At 68.5% G+C, this 23,416-nt stretch overlaps 1 protein-coding gene across 2 annotated transcripts; it reads left to right on the top strand.

The window, feature by feature from the left end:
- Positions 1-14,498: 14,498 nt before the first annotated feature.
- LOC140648655 (zinc finger protein 707-like) lies at positions 14,499-16,863 on the top strand. 2 transcript variants are annotated; one of them, XM_072855001.1, is made up of 4 exons: positions 14,499-14,717; positions 14,941-15,079; positions 15,936-16,045; positions 16,726-16,863. In XM_072855001.1, exons 1-4 carry the CDS (start codon positions 14,694-14,696, stop codon positions 16,813-16,815), a joined length of 363 nt encoding a protein of 120 aa, XP_072711102.1. In that variant the 5' UTR covers positions 14,499-14,693; the 3' UTR covers positions 16,816-16,863. The 2 variants fall into 2 exon arrangements, with proteins under 2 accessions (XP_072711102.1, XP_072711101.1); XM_072855000.1 differs by having other exon boundaries at positions 15,933-16,045.
- The last annotated feature ends 6,553 nt before the right edge of the window (positions 16,864-23,416 follow it).

The following is a 23,416-nucleotide window of genomic DNA, read 5'->3' as shown; positions in this document are numbered from 1 at the left end:
CGGGATGACAACAGCACGTGCGAGCGGCTGCTGCTGCAAAGGCTGCCCTGTCCTGCTGTCCTGCCGTGCAACGCTGCGCCGGCAAGGCAGGCAGCGTGCCGTGCCGTGCCGTGCCGTGCCGTCTCTCCCACCCTGGGGGAGCATGAACCCCGCTGGGTGCTGAGCACCAGCCCTATGGCAGCACCCAACCCCCGGGAGGGAGCCGTCGGGGTGCGGGGGGTCCAGCTGCGGGCACGGTCCCCCCAGTCGAGGGGTCCCTGCTGCCAGCCCGGTGGGGGCCCGGCCAGCCCCACGGCGGCGTTAACAGGAGAGGAGCAGGGGGGGACGGGCTCTGCTCTGGCTCCGTCCACCCGGCACCCCCACCCAGCACCCACCGCTTCCGCAGGCCGCGGGGTGCTAGAGGAGACGGGCGACGGGCGACGGGCGACGGGCTGCACAGCCCAGGTGACCCGGCCCTGCCGGGGGCTCGCGCCAGCGGACGGGACCAGCGTTGGCCTGGGGGACGCTGGCTGGCGGGGCCGGGGGCTTTTGGGGCAGGAGGGGGCCTGTGCCGTGCCGGGACAGGCGACGGGGGCACAACCGAAACCCCGACAGTGCCCCCACACCCGCTGGGGTCCTGCTGCGGGGGCCGCCCTGGCACCCCAAAGCGGCCGCCGGGCAGGGCGCGAGGGCGGCCGGGGGGCTCCGCACCCCACCGCGGCGCCTGCCGGACCCCGACCCGGCGCCGAGCACCCCACCGGGGAGGACGAGCGGGGACCCCCGGTGCCCCGGCTCCCCAGGGCGCAGCCGGCCCGCGGCCCCCCCAGCCGCCCCCCTCCGCCCCCCACTCACCTGCCCACGCTCTGGACGCCTCCCTGCGTGGCCGCTGCCTGCTCTCTGCCCCGGCCCCGCCGCCCCCCCGCCCCCCGGGCCGGGGCCGGCCCCTGCCCAGCCCGCCCGGGGTCAAGGCTGCTGCCCGCGGGGCCCGGCCCCCCCCGCTCCGCCACTCCCGGGGGCTGCGGCCCCACGGCACGGGTTTCCCACGCCTTCCCCCCGCCCCCTCAGACCCCCGGGGATGCGACCCCGCTCCTCCGCCCCGCACCTTGCGCGCTCCCGCCGCCGCTCGCCGCCGCGCTCCCGCCCGACACGCCCACGCGGGGGGGGCCGGGGAGGGGCCCCACGCGGGGGGGGGGGTGTTGGGAGGGGCCCCACGCCCCACTGCGGGGGGGACGCACCCCCGGGGACACACACACACACACACCCCCCCCCGCATCCCCGGGCCGGGCAGCGGGTGGGCGCGCAACCCACGCACCGTGACAGCAGCCCCCGGGCTGTGGGCGGCGTGGGGGCTCCTTCGGGGCGCGTCCCGCGGACACCCACCCCCTCCGCCCCCCCCCCGCTGGGGATGGGCGTGAAACCGGGGTGGGGGTGGAGGGTGCTGCCCCGCTCCGCCTCCCACCCCGCGCGTGGGGTCGCACGCCAGCCCCCGGGTTAATGAACACCCGGCGGTCACGCAGGCTCCGTGGCCGCCCGGTCGTTGCCCCCCCCCGCTCCGGGGGTTCCGTTCTTTATGGCCTCGCTGCGATCAAACTCCAGGGACGAGGCGAGATAACGGCTGGGACAACCCACGCGAGACCACGGACACGCAAAGGGGGCGGGGGCTGCGGGGGGCGGGGAGCGCCTCCGGCGCTCCCCGCCCCCCGCAGCCCCCCCGCCGTGGGATGTCGTCCCCCTCCCAGTGCCTCCGCTCCGTGGATCATCGTGTCACTGTCCTGCGTGGGTGCCACTGTCCCAGGGACAAGGGGTGCAATTAGGGGTTTGCCTCATCCCCGCACCCAGAAACGCCGGCACCCCGCCCCGCCCCCTGCCGAGACACGGGAGGGAGACGGGTTTTGGGTGAGAACTCGGGGGAAAAGGGAAAAACGGGGGGCGCGATAAAGCGGGGGGAACCGAGCACCCCAAAAACCCCCCGGGCCTCCCGCCCCACGGGAGACGGCAGAGCCCGGGGTCCATCCAGCTCCCGCTCCGGGAGCGTTGTGGGTGCCCCTTGGGTGCCGGTTCAGGGAGATGCCGACGGACAGACGGACGGACGGACGGACATGCTCTGCCAAACCAGGGGAGGAGATGCCCAGCCCGGGTCCGGCCGACCCAACCAGCCCTCTCCCCGCGGGCAGGGCTCGCTGCGGCCACCCGACCCACCGCTCCCTGCCCCGGTACGGACGGGGACGAGCCGTGCTCCCATGAGCCGCCGTGCCCGCGACTCCTCCGGGGCCTGCGGCAGCTGCCGGGAACGCTGCTGCTGCCGGGAACGCTGCTGCTGCTGCTGGGGCTGTTTCTGACCCCGTGCACGGTGCGAGCCTTGCAAAATTAAATATTTGGGTGTTCGAGACCTTTCCTGTTCCACGGCTCCAAACCCCAGCAGGCAGCACGTCCTTTGCCGGCCCCTATTTACGCTTACTCGGGGCAGCGTCAGCTCGGCGCTCGCTGAAAGCTGCCTTGAGTGAGCAAAACTGCTCCCCCGGCATCGGCTCCCACGGGGCGATTTTGGCGCTGACGCCCCGGTTTTGCGATCTCCTGCGGCTTTTACGGCTGGCCGAAGTGACGGGGACGCTGGCTGCCACCAACTGCCCGTCCCTTCCCTGCCACGTTCCCCACGGAAATTGCCACCCGCCTGGGCACGACCGGGGATGCCCCGTGGGGCCGGATCCGGCCGGGACACGCTTTGCCGAGCGGCTGCACCGCGGACATGGAGCCAGCGTGGGACACGCTGGGTGATGCCTCACGCCTGCTGTCCCCACGGAGGGGACTCTGGGCCACCGGGCCTTCACGAGCCGGCGCTTTCCTCTCGGCGCACAGCAGAACCGCAGAGAAAAGCCGAGCAACGGCCTGCGTTTGCCGGAGCCGTGTGCCCGCGTGTGCAAGCGAGAGCCGCAGACCCAAAGTAGCTGCGCGGCATCTCCGGGCGCGGGAGCGGGAGGAGCGGGGCGACGCTTGGCCTCGGAGGGGCGACGGGGCTCGGCGGAGCTCGTGTCGGACCTCGCCGCTCGGAAACGAGGAGAGGTCTGCGGGATCAACCAGGGTCAGGCTCGAGGGGACCCCCCTCGCCGAGGGGTGCAGCTCCTGCTTCTCCCCCCTCCGTCCAGGCCATGCCGGATGCGGTTAAGTGCCGTCTCCCTCCCCGAGCTCATCCCCGTGCGACCCGGGGCTAGCAGGCGGCAGCCCCCCGAGCCCGGGGGTGCTCCCCACGGGGCTCTTGGTGGCTACGTCTCTCCCGGGGCCCGTGGGCCCCTGCCGGTCTGCCGTCGGAGGGATCCGTCCTGGCGCAGAGCCTGAGCTGGGAAGAGCCGGGGGGGATTCGCTCGCGGAGAGGGCGTCGGGAGGGTCAGGGAATGCAGCGGTTCGGCACACGAGCTGCCGTGGGGCTTTACGCCGCGGTGGCTGTGCCAGGATGGACGCCCTAAAGACCGGCGGCTGAGCAGGGAAAGCCGTCGCGTCGAGATAATCCGTCACGGTGAAAGGCCGGTCAGCCGGCACTGCTGGGGCTGCCAGGCCGCAGGGTTTGCCACGCAGCCACCGCACGCTCGGGTGCCACACCGCGCACCGCCCGTCCCGCCTTCCCCGAGCCTGGGCGCTTGGCCGGGGGTGACGGGTGCCGTGGGCAGGAGAAGGGCCGGCTCCGAGCGCGCAGCTCCGGGAGCGCCTTGGGTTTGGGGCGGTTGCCCACCCGGCGTGGCGGGGACGGGGAGCGATGGGGCGGGTGCAGGGTGCAGGGTGCAGGGGCCGCGGGCTGCCCCGAGCGCTGCAGCGCCCGTGGGGTGCCGGTGGACGGGGACGCTGTCCCGGGAGGGGGCTCGCCCCAGCACGGGGCTGCTCCTGGGGCCGGGAGCGCCCGGCCGTCCGGACACGGGACTCAGCGGCACCCAGCGCCCGGCCCTGCCCCCGGCGCAGTCCCGGTGTCGGGGGCTGCCGGGACGCGTCCCCCTCCTCCGCCGGGGCCGGGGCCGGGGCCGGGGCCGGGGCCGGGGCCGGGGCCGTCCCGCTGCTCTCCCCCACCGCTCTGCCCTTCCTCTCTGCTGGGGGGACGGGGGGACGCGCGGGGGCAGCGGGACGGCCAGCCTGCCGTGTTTCGGTGCTGCCCGTGCCGCGCCGGCTCCCCGGCGGCCCCGCTCCCGCTCCCCGCTCCCCAGAGGCCGCAGGCCCCGCGGCCTGGCAGGGCCGGCGCCCTGCGTTCGGGCCCGTTTGCCCACCTGGGCCATTGCCTGGCGAGAGGAGGTGGCCGGTGGCCGTCCCCGCGGGTGCTGGCCGGGGGCGTCTCCCAGCGGGGCCACCCCGAGCAGGCGGGCAGGCAGCGCGGGACCCCGGGGTGGGTGCTGGGGGCCCCGGGGTCTCCCCAAGGCCGGGGGGGGGGCGCGACCCCGTGGCGATGCCTCTGCCTGTCCCTCCGACGGCCCGTCCCCATGGCAACGTGTCCCTGACCCCCCCGTCCCCATGGCAACGCATCCCCTACCCCTCCAGTACCCACGGATACAGCCCGTCCCCATGGCAACGCCTCTCCACACCGCCGCCCCTCCCACCCCTCGCCTTCCCGCACGGTTCCCATGGCAACGCCTCCCTTAGTCCCGCCCTCCCACGCCCCCGCGGCCACGCCCCCTCGAGCCGCCGTCACCACGGCAACCCCCACCGCACCTGGGGGGCGGGGCGCTCTGGGGCGCGCACGCGCGGGCGGCCCGGCAGGGGTCGCGAGGCCGCTGCTCTATGGTCGGCTAGAGCGGCCGCTGTCGCTACGGCAACGCGGCCTGGCCGGGAGGACCGACCTGCGGGCGCCGGGCGCTGCGTTACCCCCCCCCGGCCCGGCCGCCGCTCGCGCCTCCCCGGGCCCTTCTCCGGCCGGCCCCGCCGCAGGTGGTTGCCGTCCCGGGGCGCTCCCCTCGGGCTGGAGCCCGGCCAGGACCGGCACCGCCGGCCCGGGCCCCTGCGGCGGACAGCAGGGCCCTGCCGAGCGGGCGAGGCCCGGCAGGGCCTGGGCTGGGCTGGGCTGGGCTGGCGAGGCCGGCCTGCTCGCACCCCGCCAGCGTGCAGGAGGGGGCCCGCGGGGCCGGCGCCCCAGCGGGGACGGCCTGGCAGCCCCGGGAGCGTTCGCAGGGTCCCGTCCAGCACAGAGAGGGGTCGAGGGCGAGGAGGCGAGGGCGAGGGCGGTCGGAGGAACCGGCCGCAGGTGGAGCGGTGCTGTTCCTCGGCTAGAGCGGGGAACCTCCTCGCGCCTGGATGGAGCCTCGGAAGGAGCCGTTTCACATCTGCCCGTGCGTGTTCCCAGTGCTTGCGCAAGAGGAGGCCCGGAGGACGCGTGCTGTCCTCCGCGTTAACGCGGTTATCGCGTTCTACGGGGGAGTTTTGTGGGGCTCTTTGTGGGACGGCCGTAGCCGTGGCCTTGAGGAGGTCAGGGGTGTCTCTCAGGAAAACATAGTGCAAGTCCAGCGAAGCTCGTGGTTTTAGGGGAGTAAGAGCTCTTCAGAAGCCCCAGGAGACACAAAGGGACGTGGCGGGCAGGCCAGGTGCCATCGCAGGTGACACCGAAGGGCTCAAGGACCTTTCAGAAGCAGAGCGGTTTCACCAGGCCTGGATGCGGAGCGGCAGGCTGACTCGCTGCGTATGTGACAGTTCCCCAGCGGGAGTTTGAAGCGCATCTTGGCAGCGACAGAAACTCTCCCTAAACCTGCTTGGCTGTTACAAGCACCGTACTTGCCATTTTATTGGCCGTTTATTAAAACCTGAGATGCAGAGACAAACCTGTGATCCCTTGTGTGACCCCGATGTGCTCCCGGAGTACGGCTCCTGCAGAGCCGTACGCACCAGCTGCTGGGTTATAAACTCGGCCTCACTGAGGATTTGGAAAACTGTTCCAGTTTTAAAAGAAAAATTCCTCTGTTGCTATAAAAGGAAACCACACGAGGACGTCTGGAATCAAAGGAGCCTTTGAAACCAAACTTCTGAGCGGGTGTTTATGTTCCATAGCGGATTAAGTTATCAGCCACATGCAGAGTGCGGTGCAGGTGATAAATGGCCGTGGGAGAGCGGAGGCCGGTGCTTCCTCTTGCCCTGAAGAGCGACAAAAAGGGTCAGCAACCGGGGCAGAGCTCACGGCGTGGAAGAACCCGCTTCCGCCAAAGGAGAGGTGAGAGGAAAGCGAGTACTAAGGAAAGGGCTGAGGTGGCTGGTGTTGTAGTCGTCACTTCGGCATTAGTATCGAGGCTTGTTGAAGCCTCAGGCCGCAAGAACTGTCACCCAGATCCACCGACTGTGCACTGAACTTGTACTTGGCTACGTGAAGGAAGGGCCCGAAACCGGTGCAAGCCAGAAAGAGAAGGAAGCTTCAACCTTAGCAGAAGCTGCAACCTTAGAGATAGAAGAATCGGCCCGCCTAGAGACAATGAAAGGGCCCAATGAAGAACAGGAAGACCCCAGACCCCACTATTACTATTGGTCCAAACTGTCTCCTGAGGGGAGGGGAATTTAAATTGTAAGGGTATCATTGCCCAGGGATTTCTTTGTTCTGGGTCCCTGTCTGGAGGCACCCACCTCGAGCTGTTTTCACCGCTGTACCAATCAATAACGTCGTCTGGCGTACGTCATATCGGAGACTCTGCTTCGGGAAACCTCGGGTCGAGCCTGAGGGGAGAGAAAGCGCCCGAGAGTGAGTGTGTGTGTGAGCGAGGAGTCGAAAAGGGGCACCCATCAGCTTAGGGGAGCTGCTGCTGCGAAGGGACTCAGGTCCTAGCAGTTAAAGTCTCGGGTGAGTGTGTGCGACTCCCTGAACGCTGTGTAAGTGCTCGGGCAGCGGCGTCTCCTTTAACACTGGATAAACCCGATAGCTCGGTGGAGCTGCTCAAGGCTGCAGAGGTTCCTCACTACTGCGGAGTCTGCTGCGGCGGGGGGGCTCTGGTCCTGCAGGTTTTATGCTGCTCTGTCCAGAAATGGGCTGGGGCGGGGTTGCATCGAGCAGCAAAGCGTATTTTACAGTGCAGCTGGGTAACTGTTCAGAGCCTCCACACGCAAACGGTCTGAGCAGACGCGTGATGGGGTAGTCTGTGTCTTCAGCAGCTCCTGGATGAGCAGTGGGGGGTAGGAAGAGTATCTTGAGAGCCCCCATCGTGCTCCTACGCTGTCCCTTTGGGTGTGGCAGGTGTAGGCATCCTTTCCAGACGTGTCCCAGAACGCTTGCCTGCAGGAGCTTTCCCATGCCCTGTTACGGCGCGTCCCACCAGGGAAGGGATAAGAGAATTCGGTGCTGTTGGATGTGCCCAGCTGCATTATTTCTGTTGGTGAAGAGCAGGGCGATGCCGTTATCACGACAGGGAGGGTGAACCAGACGAACATCTCTCATTCTGTTTTTTAAGCTGCCGATCTCAAAAGCTTCATGTTCATGGGGGATATGTTGTCTGAGGGCGGCAGGAGTTGGAGAGATCCTCCCCGTGCTGGAGCCTAGACAGACCTGGCCTTTGGGGTAACCCGGTTCTCTGGAGGAGGCGGCAGCAGTGCTGCAGCCTCTGAAAGGCCGGCCCTTTTAAAGGAGGAGGCTGGAGATACCGAAACGCTCTGCAAAAGCAGCTGCTCACAGTATTGCCGGAGGTGCGTTGGACACATCTCTGGTTTTCCGTAAGGTGAGACTTGCTCACAGTTACTTGCTTCTGCATCGTTATTAGCCTGCAGCGAGGTTCTCGCCTCTGAACACATTGCTCTCCTCTTGACCCTGAGTTTTGAAATTGGGTCCTGCTTGCTTCACCTGGTGGCCCCGGTTCCTGTGCCGGACAGACAGTGAACAGGCAGGCGACCTTCCGCCACTCTCTCCAGCTGCTTGTGACTGAGCAGAGCTCCTTCACCTTCCCGATGACTTCTTTCCCGAAGCTGAAGCCTCCCAGCCTGCTGTTCCTCGCGTGGAAGCTGTTCCAGCCGATCCCTTTTGGGAGAAGGGGCCCAGAAGAGCTTGCCCTGCTGAAGGATTGGGTGAGCACGGAGAGAAATGGCGGTGCGGGGACATTCGCTCTTGTTCTCCTCTGCCTCGGGTGACTCCTGACATCTGCGTTGGTTTTTGACCTCCTCTCATCTTCGATGCCTTTGGCCTGTCTCCCAGGCATGCCCTGACCGCTGCCCACCGATTGAGACGGGGCAGGGAGCCGTCGTACGTTTCCCCAGGCCTTCGCCAGCTGACCGAAGCGTGGCCGTGCACAGGGGCTCTGACGGCGTGATAAACCAGAGAAGAGTCGTGCTGTGTGCCTTCCTGTGAATACACGTGCCACCCTCTTCCCTCGTGGGAGATCTCCCTGCGGAGAAAGCGCTCCTGGATGTCTCGGGAGACCGGCTTCACGTCAGCCAGCTGCCCCCGGGGCCTCTCACCCGTGTGTCAGAGGCAGGTGCCATCGGCTGGTGAGTGCCGGCTGGCAGCGTGCCTGCCTGCGCCCGGCAGCGGGCAGGTCCCGTCCCAACGGCCACCTCCCAGAGCAGGGGGTTCATCAGATGTGGCATTTCAGAATAAACCTCTGCGAGACTTCTGTGGCCGTGAGCCGTCGCCCTGCGTTCCCTTCGCTATCGCGGCGAGGACGGCCATCGGAGCAGGCTGGAGGGGAAAAATGCGTTTTGAAGATTTTAGTTACGAAGGGGCTGGATGGTGGCGCAGCTTGTGAAAAGCAAACGGACTGGGCATGTCTGGAAAGTTTCAAACATGTTTCCACAACTCTGCTGTGTTTCTTGCGAGACCTTCTGCTGTCGTATTAGCGGGAGACCTGCTTCTTGTTTATGAGAAAAAACTGTTTGCTGTCATCCCCCTCCAAAAGGAAAGCAGCCTCCTGGAAACCTTGTACCCGCCAAGCAGCAGAAATGGGGTTATCTGTCCTGTCCCACCGAACATCTCTTCCTCCTAAACCATCCCTTCGTACCCATCCCCTTTAGACCCGAGCGGCTGCACTTCGCTCCTGCTCGGCATGAAACAGGGTTGATTTTCCTTTGCCTTCATCACCTTGCCGGGTACATCAGGTACTTTGAAAGCACGGAGGCGTGAAGCTGAGCTTTCCCGTCTCCTTTAACGCCGCCCTTCGGAGCCGATCCCTCCGCTCGTGGTGCAGCGCGGTTGCTGCGGTTCTCGGCTCTCCCCCTTCGGAGGAGGGTTTGAATTGCTCCAGCTGGTGCCTTCACACCAGATGCAGTTTTTTTCTGCCTGTTCCGTAACTGCAGTCACAACCTTTGTAATCAAAAGAATAACAAAACACACAACGGCCCTGAAAACTCCCTCATCTCTTCTGCCAGCTGTTTCTTTCTTTTAAGAGAAAATCTTCCATTACTCAGGCCTTTTATGAGTTTATGCTTCTTTTTGGGGCCCGGATTCAGTGTTTCACCAAAGGGATGTTTCCTTTTAAGGCATCGAGGGCTGCTTTGGGAAGGGCAGCTACTAAATCACCCGAGCCGAGCAGCGCCCTTGCTGCCGGAGGAAGCGGGATAAGAGCTTTTAAAGGCCCGACCTTCCTCTCCCCGCAAGCGCAGCTTTCCCCTTGGGCTGCCCCGGGCTGTAGCGTGTCAGTTTGCATCCGCAGCTCCTCTGTTTTACAGCGCAGGCCGTCGTCCCCGCTGCAGGATAGCCCTCGGGTGCGGGCACTGCTAAACCTGCCCCTTCTCTCTCTCCCCTTGGGACATGAAAAGGACCTGCAGAGCCTCCTGGTTGCATCTCGGTAGCCTCTGGAGAGAGCCTGTGCTCTCCAGGCTGCCTCTGACCTGCCGTGGTCCCCGTCTGCACCTTCCCCGGGGTGTCTTCACCTCGGTCCCGTACGCTGGGTTCGTGCCGCAGCTCCTCCCCGCTGACAGCGTCCCGCGGGCCGCGCTGGCAAAGCCTGGCGCTGTGCGAGCTTGCCCCAGGCGGTCTCAGTTTTGTCGTTGGTCACTAGCAGAGCCCTTCGTGTCATCTGCGATAAGCAGATTGTTTTATCGATCAAGCGTAGCTGGTTATCTCCAAGAGCAAAAGGGCGTTCTGCAGCTCGCAGGGGACACGGGCTGCCCACACGCTGTCTTCAGGCTCAACAGAGCCTTCCCTTAGCTTTACCCACACTCTTTCGGTCGAGTAACGCTTACAGCTGGGGAACGTCCACCACAAATTTCAGAGGGAAATTTCTTTGTATGCACGTGAGATGGTGTGCTGGTTTTGGCTGGGATAGTTAATTTTCTTCACAGTAGCTGGTACGGGGCTGTGTTTTGGGTTTGTGCTGGAAACAGTGTTGATAACACAGGGATGTTGTCGTCGCTGCTGAGCAGTGCTGACACACAGTCAAGGCCTTTCCTGCTCCTCACCCCACCCCACCAGCGAGCAGGCTGGGGAGGCACAAGGAGCTGGGAGGGGACACGGCCGGGACAGCTGACCCCAGTGACCAAAGGGACATTCCAGACCATATGGCGTCATGCTCAGCGTATAAAGCTGGGGAAGAAGAACGAAGCGGGGGACGTTCGGAGTAATGGTGTTTTTTCTTCCCAAGTAACCATTACGCGTGATGGAGCCCTGCTTTCCTGGAGATGGCTGAACACCTGCCTGCCCCTGGGAAGTGGTGAAGGAATTCCTTGTTTTGCTTTGCCTTTTGCTTTCCCTGTTAAACTGTCTTTATCTCAACCCACGAGTTTTCTCACTTTTACCCTCCCCATTCTCTCCCCCATCCCACCGGGGGGGAGTGAGCGAGCGGCTGGGTGGGGCTTGGTTGCCGGCTGGGGTGAAACCACAACACACATCCGTGTGAGCACGTGGACGTGATGCTCTGTGGCGTCCCTCCAAGATGTGCCCTGTATTCCCTTATTGGTATTCACGTAATGAAACCTCATCTTCTGGGGAAAGCTAATTACACAAAGGTTAATTGAGATCTCGCCGGTGTGGGAGGCAGGGAACCATGATCGTTGGCCAAAAATACCCAACAGAGTTTTGAAGCAACTGAGCGTTTTTTCGTTCAATTGATCTATTTCTGTTGCTGGTTGTGACACTGTCCTCCTCTCTCTTCTCCGATACCCCACGTGACGTGGGCACAAGGCTCGTATCCCTGTGTGAGTCGTGATTTTCTCCGTCCCGAGACGGGGCACTGGGTACCGCAGGCTTTGCCATCCCGTATGTCTTCCTTATGGCTGTAGCCAGTCCCACGGAGCGTTGTCCCCTGTGACGGTGATGGAGGTGCTGCCTCCCTGCTGCGTGCGCTGTGGTGGGAGCACGGGGAGGAGGAGGCCTTGCAAGGGCTCTGCTCCAGAGGAGGCCACGAAGATGGTCGAGGGCTGGAGCACCTCCCCGATGAGGAGGACAGGCTGAGCGAGTTGGGGTTGTTCAGCCCGGAGAAGAGAAGGGAGACCTCGAGAAGAGAAGGGAGACCTCGAGAAGAGAAGGGAGACCTCACAGCGGCCTGCCAGCACTTCAGGGGGGCTGCGGGAAAGATGGGGAGGAGCTCTTGATCGGGGAGTGTAGTGACAGGACGAGGGGTAACGGCTTTAAACTGGAAGAGGGGAGATTTGGATTAGATCTAAGGAAGAAATTCTTCACTCTGAGGGTGGCGAGGCACTGGCACAGGTTGCCCAGAGAAGTTGTGGATGCCCCATCCCTGGCAGTGTTGGATCCAGGTTGGACGGGGCTGTGAGCAACCTGGTCTGGTGGAAGGTGTCCCTGCCCACGGCAGGGGCGTTGGACTGGATGGTCTTTAAGGTCCCTTCCAACCCAAACCATTCTGTGATTCTGTGATTAACCCTGGCAATGCCAAAATAACACGAATGGGGGGCAATTTGTCGTGAAAAATTTCTGAGTGATCATGAAGACTTGTGTTGTTCGGGGGTTTTTTTCCCCACGGATCAGGAGACTTCTGTACTGGGAAGTCCTGGTGGAAATTGTTCCTGGGATGAGGCGTGTTCCACAGAGAAACAGTGTTGGTGCTTCCAGCATCCCTGGGCACCAGCTGCTTTGGTAACTGGATTCCCTCAGGGAAAGCTGGAAGCTCCCTGCGGGAAGGCCTCCCCGTGCCCGGTCTGGTAACGGAGAGCTGTGCAGTGTCCCCGGTCAAGGGGAGGGCGCTGCCGGGAAAGCTAACGATGGAACGCGGGGACCGTTTCCCAACCGCAGCGTCACTGTCCATCTTTCATCCCCTCCGGGAACTGACCGATCTTGATGGTTCTCGTGTAACGGCGGTTGCTTTGTCCTGCGGCTGCTGTAGGGAGGGAGGCGCACGCCTCTGCCTGTTGCAGCTGCCAGGGGGAGGTGTGGGGTCCGCGAGGGCCCCGAGGATGCGAAGCGGCGTGCAGACGCGAGGGTCGTGCGCTAGAGAGGGTCTGTGCATCGCCCGCCGTCTCAAAGCGACCACGGGCATCTCCTTTCCGAGGCAGGCCTCTGCTGCCGTCGCCCTGGTCCGTCCTGCGCAGGATGCGAGCTGCCTCGGCGTCTGACAGACCAGAGCAGCTCCGGCCCCTCGCTGAGCTCGGCAGCCTTACCTGCCCCGTCCCACCGACCTCCCGGAGACGGATTTCTCCTCCCGGCACCAGCCTGGTGACGGTCTGGTGTTTCAGCGTATTAGAAAATCGGAGGAAATGTCCTTTCCAGACCTCAACCCCGCCACCTGGAAGAGCCTGCGGGTCCTTCTGGGTGACAAACGCTCTGCAAAACGGCTGTCCAGAGACCTCGCCCCACGCATACCGGGTTGTGCCTTTGGGCAAGCCACGTCCAGCCTCTCCTTTTCCTTCAGTGCTTGGTTCACAGTGCAGTAATCGCGTTAATTTTTAGCACTAAGGAAGTGTAGACCCAGAAATCTGCGTCCTTAAGGGTATTAAGAAGAGGATGATGGACACTCTTCAGTGTCTTAAACTCCCCCGGCCCTTCCAGCTCTGGTCTCATTCCAGAAATATAATTGGGAAAATGTCTCCCAGCCTCAGGCATTCATTCCAAATGGCAAAGGAAGAAGAAAGTGAGTTTTGGACTTTTCATGATTTTTCAGTCATAAAGTGCAAATGAGCGTTCACATCCAAGCGTTCACTTCCCCCTTCGCCGTCCCGTGCTTCCCAGCCCCTCCGCGTGTGACCGGCTCTTGGCCTGCTTACCAGCGGCCGAACCACGTGTACGCCCGGCACGTTGCGGGACGGCGGCACAACTAGGGCATCCCAAAAAAGCCACCTGGGACCGCGGCGTGTGTCGCGCTCGGAGGTGGCACAGAAACCGGCAAGAGGGGAAGCGTCTGTGTAATAACCGGCGTAAATCACCAGCGGCCCCCCCGAGCGCTGGCCTGGAAATGCTCCTGCCGCGCCGCTGCGGTGCTGAGCACCGGCTTCTCCTGATCCGACTGCCCCAGTTCCTCCTGAAGCTTTCTCGCCCTGCCTAACAGCTCCGGAGCAGGGGGTCACAAGCAGATGGGGAGACATGAGGCTGCCTGCAAAACCGAGGGGGGTTTGCTCCTTCTCGATGATATCATACAAGTGTGAATGCTTGCAATATGTCTCTTTATGCTTGATGCAATCCTTCTGGCTACCGGGTCTTAAATTCCTCGTGCCCCAAGCGTGCTGAAGCAGCCTGGCCTGTGCGCTAGAAACTGACAAAAATAAAAATCCTCAGTTCACGCCTTCGGGGCGCCCACGTGCAGGTCAGCAGGGGTGGTGCGGGTCACGGACGGAGGACGAGGGTTTCCAGGCCGTACCACATCTGTCAGCCCTCAGGAAGCTCCCGTTCCCCCGGAGCGGAGCGTGGGGTGGCTGGTGTGAAGTAGGGCAGCATATGGACCACGGCCCCCCGGGGAGGAGGGCAGCCGGCGCGGTTCGGTAGGCGGTGGTGGTGCGGCGTGCTGCCGTCCCACGCCAGCGCGGCTGTCGTAACCAGCGTCTGATGATCGACGGGGACTCTGGACCCCCGTGGGGCCGTGCGCTGTGCGTGGCAACAGGATGGCGGCGGGGGTACCTCCGGGTGTCGCAGAGCATCTCCTCCGGGGGTCTCTGGAAGGGGCTGCCTGTCTCCCGGCTCTCTCTGAGCACCCGTCTGTGGGCGAGGAGGGTTCAGGGGGGCACAGGGGGCCGGCGCCCGGGGGGGTGCTGCCCACCCGGTGCCCTCCTCTGGCCCCCTATGCCCGGCGGGACCACCACGCTCCGCGGGGCCGAGTCCCGGGGTCCCTTGGTCCAGCGCTGGCTCGTGCTTGCGGTGGCTTGGCCCCCTGGCCTCGGGAGATGCTCCTCTGCCCCAGCAGCACGGGATGGGGCCTGCGGGGGCCCCGGGCCGAGGCCCCGCTGCCCGTCTGTCCCCCTGCCCGTCTGTCCCCCTGCCCGTCTGTCCGTCTGCCCGTCTGTCCGTGCCCGGTCCGACGCTGCTCCGCCGACCCGGGAGTCCAGGGGGTCCCGGGCACGGGGGGGGGCGGGGGTGGCCGGTGCCAAGCGTGGGCACGGTGCCCGCGGCTCGTCCCTCGGGGGGACGCCGACCCCCAGCGCCGCCGGGACGCGAGCGGCCGGAGGAGCCGGCTGAGGGGGCCCTGGCCCCCCCCCCCCCCCCCGGGCTCTGCGGCCGCCGCGGCGGGGGCCGCTGCTCCGGGCCGTGCGGGCACGGAGACCCCCGGGGCTGCCCCTCCGCAGCACCGGGCTGCCCGGCGGGACCGACCCCGGCACCCCCCGCGCTTCCCCGGCGCCCCGGCACCTCCCGCCGCCCCTGCCCGGCTGGGCCCGCCCGCCCCGGGCGGCGCCGACGCGGGAAGATGGCGGCCGGCACCGCGCCGCAGGTAGGGCCGGGCCGGGCCGGGCCGGGCCGGGGGGACGCGGGAGCGGGGCCGGGGGGGGCGGGGGGGGCAGCGGCGGCCCCGGCCCCGTTGCCCGGGCCCCGCTCGGCGGGGACGCGGCTCCGCGCCCTCCCGTCGTCCGCCGCCGGCCCCGCGGGCTCCCGGCCCCCCCGGCCCCGCCGGCCCTGGCCGGTCCCCGGGCGGGCGGGCTGAGCCGCTGGCGCAGGCTGTTTTCCAGGAGCCGGTGACCTTCGAGGACGTGGCCGTCTACTTCTCGGCGGAGGAGTGGAGGGGGCTGGCGGGGTGGCAGAGGGGGCTCTACAGGGAGATGATGATGGAGAACTACCAGCTGATCGCGTCCCTGGGTGAGAGCCCCCTGTTCCGTCCTGTCCCGTCCCGTCCCATCCTCATCCCCATCCCATCCCATCCCCTCCCATCCCATCCCCTCCCCTCCCATCCCATCCCATCCCCTCCCATCCCCTCCCATCCCATCCCATCCCCTCCCCATCCCATCCCCTCCCATCCCATCCCCTCCCCATCCCATCCCCTCCCATCCCCATCCCATCCCCTCCCATCCCCATCCCACCCCACCCCATCCCATCCCATCCCATCCCATCCCCATCCCATCCCCTCCCCATCCCCATCCCATCCCATCCCCACCCCATCCCATCCCCATCCCGTCCCATCCCATCCCCTCCCATCCCACCCCATCCCATCCCGGGGCCAGGGGGACGTTGTGCGCCCCACATCCAGCCACCCCCAGCCCCCCTCTGCTCCTGGGCCCATTTTAGGGGGCTGCTGTTAAACAGCTCCTGCTGGAGCCGGGACCGCGGGAAGGAGCCGGAGGCCGGCGGGGACGGCGCAGGGGTGGTGGCAGTGGCTGGGGGGACGAGGTGCGGCAGGGACGTGGCGGGGGGGTGTCTCAGGGGGGCTGAGTCCTGCGAGGGCCGCCCCACGGCTCTCCCCTGCCCTGGGCAGCTCCCCCTGTGCCGAGCACGAGGCATCCCGGGGTCTCCCCAAAGCGCCCGAGCGGGACGGCACCGGGGCAGAGGCTGGTGCAAGCGGTGCGGCCGCCCGCGGGGGCCGCAGGGGTGTCTGGCTGTTGCGTGGGGGGCCGCGGGGTGGAGGGGATCCCCCCGCTCCCGCTGGGGACGTCGGAGCGGTACGGCTGCGGTGGCACGGTCTCCGCAGCCCCTGCCCGCCCTTCTCTCCCCGAAGCAGGCTCGGCCGGCCCCAAGCCGGAGGTGGTCCTGAAGCTGGAGCGAGGGGAAGAGCCGCACCTGGGGGACCCCCTGCGCCCGCGGGAGGGAGCCCGCAAGCCCCCGGCACAGGTGGGTGGCACGCCGGCCCCCGCTGCCCACCCTGCCCCTGCCCGGACGGGGCTGGCGGCGGCCGGCCGACGTCTCTCCCGGTGCTGCGTTCGACGCGCAGCGGGGCCGCGCTGCCCCTTCCCATCTCCTGGGCCGGTCTCTCCCAGCTGGGGATGGCGTGGCTGGCGCGGCACTGGGGGCCGGCTGCCGCGCGAGCCCAGCTGGGAGCCGAGCCGAGCCCTCGCCGGCAAGGAGCCGGGGTGCTGAGCAGCAGGCGCGGGGCAGGATCCGGCCAGAGGCGGTGGTCAGGCGCAGGCACGCCCCGTGATCGCCCGGCGAGGCCGTAGTGCCGACGGGCCCCGCTGCTGGCAGAGCCTGTGGGAGGGCTCCCCCCCCCAGCCCTCGTGGCGTGGGGGTCCGGCGGGGCAGGGGGCTGTGCCGGAGGGGCTGGGGGCTCCTGCCTGCAGCACAGGGCGCTGCCTCTGCCTTTCTCCAGCTGCCTGTGTGCCTCAGTTTCCCCATTTGCGAAGGGGGATGGTGTCGTTCACCCCCCTCCCCGGGGCCTGAGAGCAGAAGGCTCCTTGCAGGAGTCTTTGCGGGGGACCCAGAGCTGGGGGTCGAGGAGGGGCTCTCGGGAGAGGGGGCGAGGGCAGCGAGGCTCCGCGCCTGCCCCGGAGCCCGACCAGGGACGTCTCTTGCAGCGGACTCCCCCGGGTGCCGGCTCTCCGGCCGCCCCACCACGGCCACCGCCACCGCCAAGAGGAAGGAGCTCTCCCTGGCCGACCGGGTGAAGCTGCTGCAGACGCTGGAGTCGTCCTCCGCCTCCCTCTCCAGCGTGGCCAAGCTCTTCGGCATCTCCAAGAGCCAGGCGGGCAGGATCGGCCGGTGCCGGGAGCAGATCCAGGCCGACTGGCACACCGACGCCAACCCGCCGGCGCAAGCGCGAGCGGGAGGGCAAAGGCGGGGAGGTGGAGGACGCGGCGAGCGTCTCTCGGGGCCCATCCGAAGGCCAAGGCGCAGGAGCTGGCCCTGAGCTCGGGACGGGACTTCGAGGCCACCGACGGCCGGCTGTGCCGGTGGAAGACTCGCCACAACATCGTCTTCAAGCGGCACCAGGGCAAGAAGGCGGGCGCGGACGTCGGCAGCGCCCGGAGCCGGGTGAGCGAGGTGCTGCCCACCCTCCTGGCCGGCTACCGTGCCCAGGACATCTTCAGCGCGGAGGAGATGGGGCTGCGGTACTGCGGCTACCCGGAGCGGGCGCAGGCCCCCGGCGACCTCCAGGGGCTGGGCGGCAAGAGGGCTGGGGACCGCGTCTCCGTCCTCTGCTGCACCAACCACACCGGCACGGAGAAGCGGCGCTTGCTGGTGGTGGGCAGGAGCCGGCAGATGCTCTGCCTGCCCACGGACCCACGCACGCTGCCGGTCACCTACGCCAGCTCGGCCGACGCGTGGGTGACGGTGCCCATCTTCCAGGACCGGATCCTGCGGTGGGACCGGGAGCTTTGCCGCCACTGCCGCCGGGTCGTGCTCTTCGTGGGCCGCAGCAGCGCCCACCCCCCCGAGCTGAGGGCCAAGCTGTGCAACACCGCGCTGGTTTTCTTCCCCCACCGCCTCCGGCATCACCCAACCCATGGACGTGGGCGTCATCCCCGACCCGAAGGGCTACTGCTGGGCGCTGGTGCTGGCCAGGGCGGCACAGGACCCGGCACTGGCCCGGGTGGGGCGGGCGGCCGAGATCGCCAGCCGGGTGACGCTGCTGGACGCCATCTACTTTCCTGCACAAGGCCTGGAGATGGGTGCAGCCGGCCACGGTGCAGAGCTGCTTCTGGAAAGCCGGCTTCCACCTGGTGCCGCTGGAGCGGCGGGAGGCCGACCTGCCGCCGCTGGCAGACGTGCCGCGGCCGCCCTTCGTCAGCGAGCGGGACTTCCTGGCCTTCGTCAGCGTGGACGCGGCGGAGCCGGCCGTGGGCGAGGAGCGCTCGCCGGAGCAGCGGGGCCGGTGGGACGCAGGGGCTGTGGGTGGGGAGGAAGAGGAGGAGGAGGAGGAGGAGGAGGAGGAGGGTGAGCTGGAGGCCGGGAGCCCCGTCACAGCTGCCGAGGCGCTGGCCGGGCCGTCCGCAGCCGTGAGGTGGTGCCAGCTCCGCGGGCTGGCGTACCCCTGGGAGCGGCGGCCGGAGCCGGGGGGCACCCTGCGGACGGCCGTCGTGGCCGAGGCCGCCCAGGGCGCGCTCCCGGCGCGCACCGGCTACGTGCCCGGCACGGTGCCGTAGGCGGGAGGTTGGTGTGTGCCGGGGCCTTGGTGGCCTTAGGTAGAGTAGGAGGGACGGAGGGTGCGGGACGGATCCTGCAGCACCTCGCTGGGAGCGGCACCTTGCCGCGTCCCCTCGCCCTGCCCGGGGCGGGGGGTCCTTGGGGGCTGGCGGTGTTCCCGTGCTGTGCGGGCGACGGGGAGCGGCTGCCGCGCAGGGAGGGGCGGGGGGGCTGCGGGGAGCAAGGATGCTCGGGGGGGGGCCGCGCCGTGCCCCCCTCTGGGACACCCCCTTGCGAAGGACGCTCTCCCCGGCCGCGTCGTCGTTCGAACGAAGCCGTCGTTCCCGGCCCGGCCCTGCGCGTCCCGAGGGAGCCGCCGCTCTCTGGCTTGGGTTGGCGGCTGAACTCGGCTTGCTCACCCGGAGAAGCCGCTGGAAAAGCTCGGGCGAGGCTGGCGCGGGAGATCCGCGGGGCAAAGCAGAGCTCCCCTCTCTCCCCGGGGTCCCCGCAGGGAGGAGGCCAGCGGCCGCTCCAGGTCCCACGCAGCCGAGGTGGCCCCGGGCGCCTCCAGGCTCCGGGGCTGGGGTGGGATGAGGCGGCCCCGTGGGTGCCCGTCCCGGCGTGGCAGCCCCCGGTCCCCGCGGCTCCGAGCCCCTCTCCCGGCAGGCTCCCGGGGCACGGGCCGCGGCCCCGGGAGGGGACGGTCCTGTCCTGTGCCACCAGCCCTGCCGTATCGTCCCGGTGCCCCCGCAAGGTGCCACATCTCCCGCCGGGCAGGCGGGGCTGCAGGCAGCGGCCGTGCTGCTGGTGAAACCGGGGCCTTGCCCTGCACCGGGGCGCCCGCGGGGCCTGGGAGCTCTCGGGCGTTCCTGTGACGCGGGGTCTGTTGCGTTCGTCCGGCTGCTGAGGGGATTTCTGTGTTCCCCCTCCCTCTGTCCCCACCCCTCGGCAGTACAGGAGGTGCCCGTCGCACGCCCTGTGGTCCCGGGCCGGCAGCCTCACCCCGTGGGACCGGGATGTCCCCTCGGGCCCCACCGGCACGGAGCTGCGCGGCGCAGGGTCACGGACGTGGCGCCCAGGGACAGCACGGCCCCCCGGCACCGCCTGGGCTCGCCCGGGGCGAGGGCGCAGGGGAGACGGGGACCTCGGTGGGTGCCGGGGGGAAGGTGCCCTGTGGCACCGCGGTTCTCCCGGCCGTGCCACGCTGCAGCCCCCGGTGAGCCGGGCGTCCCTGCCCGGTGAGCAGCCGGCAGGACTCTGCTGGCAAACCCAGCCCCGGGGCCGGCCGCCCTCTGCTCTGGTCTCTGCCGAGGGCTGGCCAGTGCTCAGCACCGGCACAGCCTGGGTGCTGGCTGCGGCCGTGCCTCGGTGCCGGGAAGGCACCGTCCCGGGGTCCCCCCTGCCAGGGATTCCCCTCCCCGGGGTCCGCTGGGTGCAGGGGTGAGCCGCGGGGCGCCGGCTGCCTCCCCTGGCACCAGACCCTCTCACCGGGGTCTGTCCCTGCACCGCGGGGACAGCGCCCAGGGCGGCACAGAGGGGTCCTGCCGCGCCGGCACGGTGCAGGCAGGGCTCGGCTCGCTCAGGCTGCGCTCGGGGCTGAAGGAGAGACCCGTGGTGGCACCGGCACGGTGCCAAGCCCGCGGTGACACGTCCCTACCCTCGGCTTGGAGATGGGCCTCGCCGGGATGGGCCGAAGCGGGCAGAGGTGCGGGCAGCACCACGAGCCCTTTGCTAAGGCGAGGGCAGCGTGGCGTGGGCTGCCTGCGCCCTGCCCGCCCCGAGCGCGGCCTCCGGGGACGTGGTCGCTTATCGCTCCTCGAGGCGCGGGCAGAGCGGCGGAGGGGCTGCTCTGGGACGTCGCGATGGAGAACGCCGCCTCACGGCCTCGCTGGCCCCGGCTGCCTCGTTAGCAGCGACCACGTAACGAGCGGTGTTCTTAGGGAATTACCCCAGTCCCTCGAGCCCTCCCCGGCGTCGGCGTGTTCAGGCGCGGTGCGACGGCGTGCTCCCCCCGCCCCGGCCTTTATCAGGCGATAACCACCGGTGGCGGTCGGAACGGATGCGTCTGGTCACGATGGCTGCGCCGGCTCAAAGGGGATTCGGGAGACGGGTAACAGCACAACAGCCGAGGGCTACCGTGCAACGCGCCCACCGGAGAAACCAAAACCTGTGGTCAGCGTGCAAATATGACTGTGGGTCAATCATTTTAGCCCCATAAGTAGCGAGCAGCCCGAGAGCCCTTGGAGCTCTCCTGCCCGGCCGCGGGCTGCACGCCAGGACCTCCCCTCGGGCAGGGACGCCTCGCAAGGTTACTCCTCGAGGCCGAGAGATTCCTCGCCGCAACAGATCCTCGGTAAGGGACTAACAGTGTGCTAAACTCTGAAACCTTAGCTAAGCGATAGAGAGGATTGACTGCGCACATGGAGTCCTTTAGGCATAAACCGTCGGCCAAGGCTGGGACCAGGACTGGACCCAGCCGCACCTCGACTCCTCTCTGTTCGCAGAGTTCAGAAAGCGAGGGGGCCCTTTCCGAGCCTCGGGACGCCACGGGAGCGTCTCCCGGGCAGCGTTGTCTGCCCCCGTCCTCCGTGCAGTAAATGATCGAGTGTGCCTTGCCATCAGTCACTGTCGCGCTGAGCTTTGTAAACCCCCTGTTCTGTGTCAATAAAGTATATTTTTACTTCTCTCTTACGAGTGAAGTGCACGCTCCCTCCATCCGCGACACGCGGCGACACCGGTGCAGCCGGAGACGTTCCAGCCGGTGCCCGAGCTGCGCCGCCTCCGTGTGACAGAGGGGCCGGGATGGGCTGCGGCCGAAAATCAGCCCCGGCCTCCTGGTGGAGCGGACAGGAGGGACGTGTCTGCGCTGTCCCTGTCCGTGGGCTGTCGCCTGCGCTGGCCTGAGGGCCACCACACCTTTCCACCCGCCCCGGGTGGCCCAGGGCTCCGCTGCGGGGAGCGGCGCGGCGTGCTGTGCTGGCCAGGGGCTCCTGGGGCTTTGGGTGGGGAGGGGAGCGTGGCGCTGCCCGGGAGCTCGTCCCTTGCACCGGGGCTGGGTTTGTGCCCTGATGGCAGGGGACGCCCGTGGGGTGGGACTGGCCCACAGGAGGGGGGTGGCAGCCCCGCGCGGGGCTGCTCTTGCTCGGGCTGCGGAGAGGAGCGGGAGATGGTGGGGGCTCACCCGGCCGAACGCAGGTGCCTGTGCCGAAGCTCGCCGGGGCTGCGGCAGGCTCCGGTGAGAAGGGCAAGGTGAGAGCAAGCACCCACAGCTGGGAGGGACTGGAGGCGCCAGAAATGGCTCCCGGCTGGGGTGGGAGGAGAGCCGTGTGCCGGGGACCCCCAGGAACGGGGGGAGCCGTGTGCCGGGGACCCCCGGAACGCGGGGCAGACCCCTGCCGGGTCCCTGCAGCCCGGACGGGGACGGCCAGGGCTGCCCGGACGTGGGCTGGGGATTCCCGAAGCCGGGCAGAGGCTGCAGCCCCACGCTGCCCCTGCCCAGCACCCGCAGCCCCCCTGACCCAGCAGCACCGGCTCCCCAGCCGAGGCGGGATCGGGGGGTCCCCGTCCTGTCCTTGCCCAGCACCTCCCGGCTCCTCGGCGGGGCTCTCCCCACTGCAGGAGCGCCCTCCCTCCCCCCGGCCGCAGGCCCTCGCCTCGGGGGGCACAGGCCGGTGGGTGTCCCGGGGTGCGCCGGGGGACGCTCGTTCCCGGCACAGATCCCGGTGCGGCCGGGCAGGATTTGCCCCCCGCCGAGAGCGCGGGAGAGGGGGTCCCTCCCTGGGGACAGGCGCACCCACCGAGGGGGCAGAGGAGCAGGGGCCAAACCTCGCTCCGCCTGGAGAAGTTCCCACCTGCGTTTCCCCCCAGAGTTGGGGGAGCCCCGGCTCAGGAAGCCACCCCCCGGCTCCTCTCCCCAGGGGATCCCCGGGCCGGCGCTGACGGCGAAGCACCCACGGGGCCGGAGCCCGCTCTGACACCAGCGGCACGAGAGCCCGCGGGGGCCAGCGTGGTTGGGTGCACGGGGCGCCGGGAGCTGGGGACCCCGTGGGGAAGGCGGCAAGGGCTTCGGCTGGAGAGCAGCCTCGAGGGCCACGCCGCCGCGGCGCAGCAGCCGTGGCAGGCCAGGGGCGACGGCAGAGCCTCCGTGCCACGGGGACCCGCCGCAACCCCGGCACGGCGGGCGGCCCCCGCTTCTCGCGGGGCACGGCCTGGGGGTCGCCTTCATCCGCACCCAGGACAGGCCGCTCTCCCACCCGCGCCCACGGGCCGGGGGCCCCGACGGGACGGAGGTGGGAGCGCTGGGGCGGCGGGAGAGGACGGCGGGTCCGGCACAGCGGTGCCGGGGGACGCCGACCCCAGAGCTCGGCCCTGAGGGTGTCCGGCGGCAGAGGGGACCCCTGGCCCCTGGGAGCTGCTGGCCGGCCCGTGGCCCACCGAGCGCAGCCGGGGCCGGCTCCCCGCTCCTCCCGGGGCCGGCGCTGGTGCTCCCCGAAACGGGGCTGATGCTCCCCGTCATCTGGGGTGCCCGGATGCTCCCCCCGCGGCGAGCCCGGGGCTCCCCATAGCCGGGGCCGGTGCTGCCGGAGCCCGGGGCTGATGCTCCCGGGGCTCCCCATTGCCGGGGCCGGGGCTCCCGGAGCCCGGGGCTGATGCTCCCGGTGCTCCCCATAGCCGGGGCCAGGGCTCCCGGTGCTGCCGGAGCCAGGGCTGATGCTCCCGGGGCTCCCCATTGCCGGGGCCGGGGCTCCCGGAGCCCGGGGCTGATGCTCCCGGTGCTCCCCATAGCCGGGGCCGGGGCTCCCGGTGCTGCCGGAGCCCGGGGCTGATGCTCCCGGGGCTCCCCATTGCCGGGGCCGGGGCTCCCGGAGCCCGGGGCTGATGCTCCCGGTGCTCCCCATTGCCGGGGCCGGGGCTCCCGGTGCTCCCGGAGCCCGGGGCTGATGCTCCCGGTGCTCCCCATTGCCGGGGCCGGGGCTCCCGGTGCCCGGGGCTGGCGTTCCCGGTGCTCCCCATTGCTGGGGCTGATGCTCCCGGAGCTCCCGGTGCCCGGGGCTGGTGCTCCCCGCGACCCCCGGGGCTGCCGGTGCCCGGGGCCGCCCGCCCGCTGCGGTCCCGCCCCCGCCGTCCCCTTCCGGCCCCGCC

The sequence above is a fragment of the Ciconia boyciana genome, chromosome 2 (assembly GCF_034638445.1).
Source record: "Ciconia boyciana chromosome 2, ASM3463844v1, whole genome shotgun sequence".
NCBI lineage: Eukaryota > Metazoa > Chordata > Aves > Ciconiiformes > Ciconiidae > Ciconia > Ciconia boyciana.
Note: the sequence above shows the minus strand (reverse complement) of the source record. Positions and strands in the feature narration are given on the sequence as shown.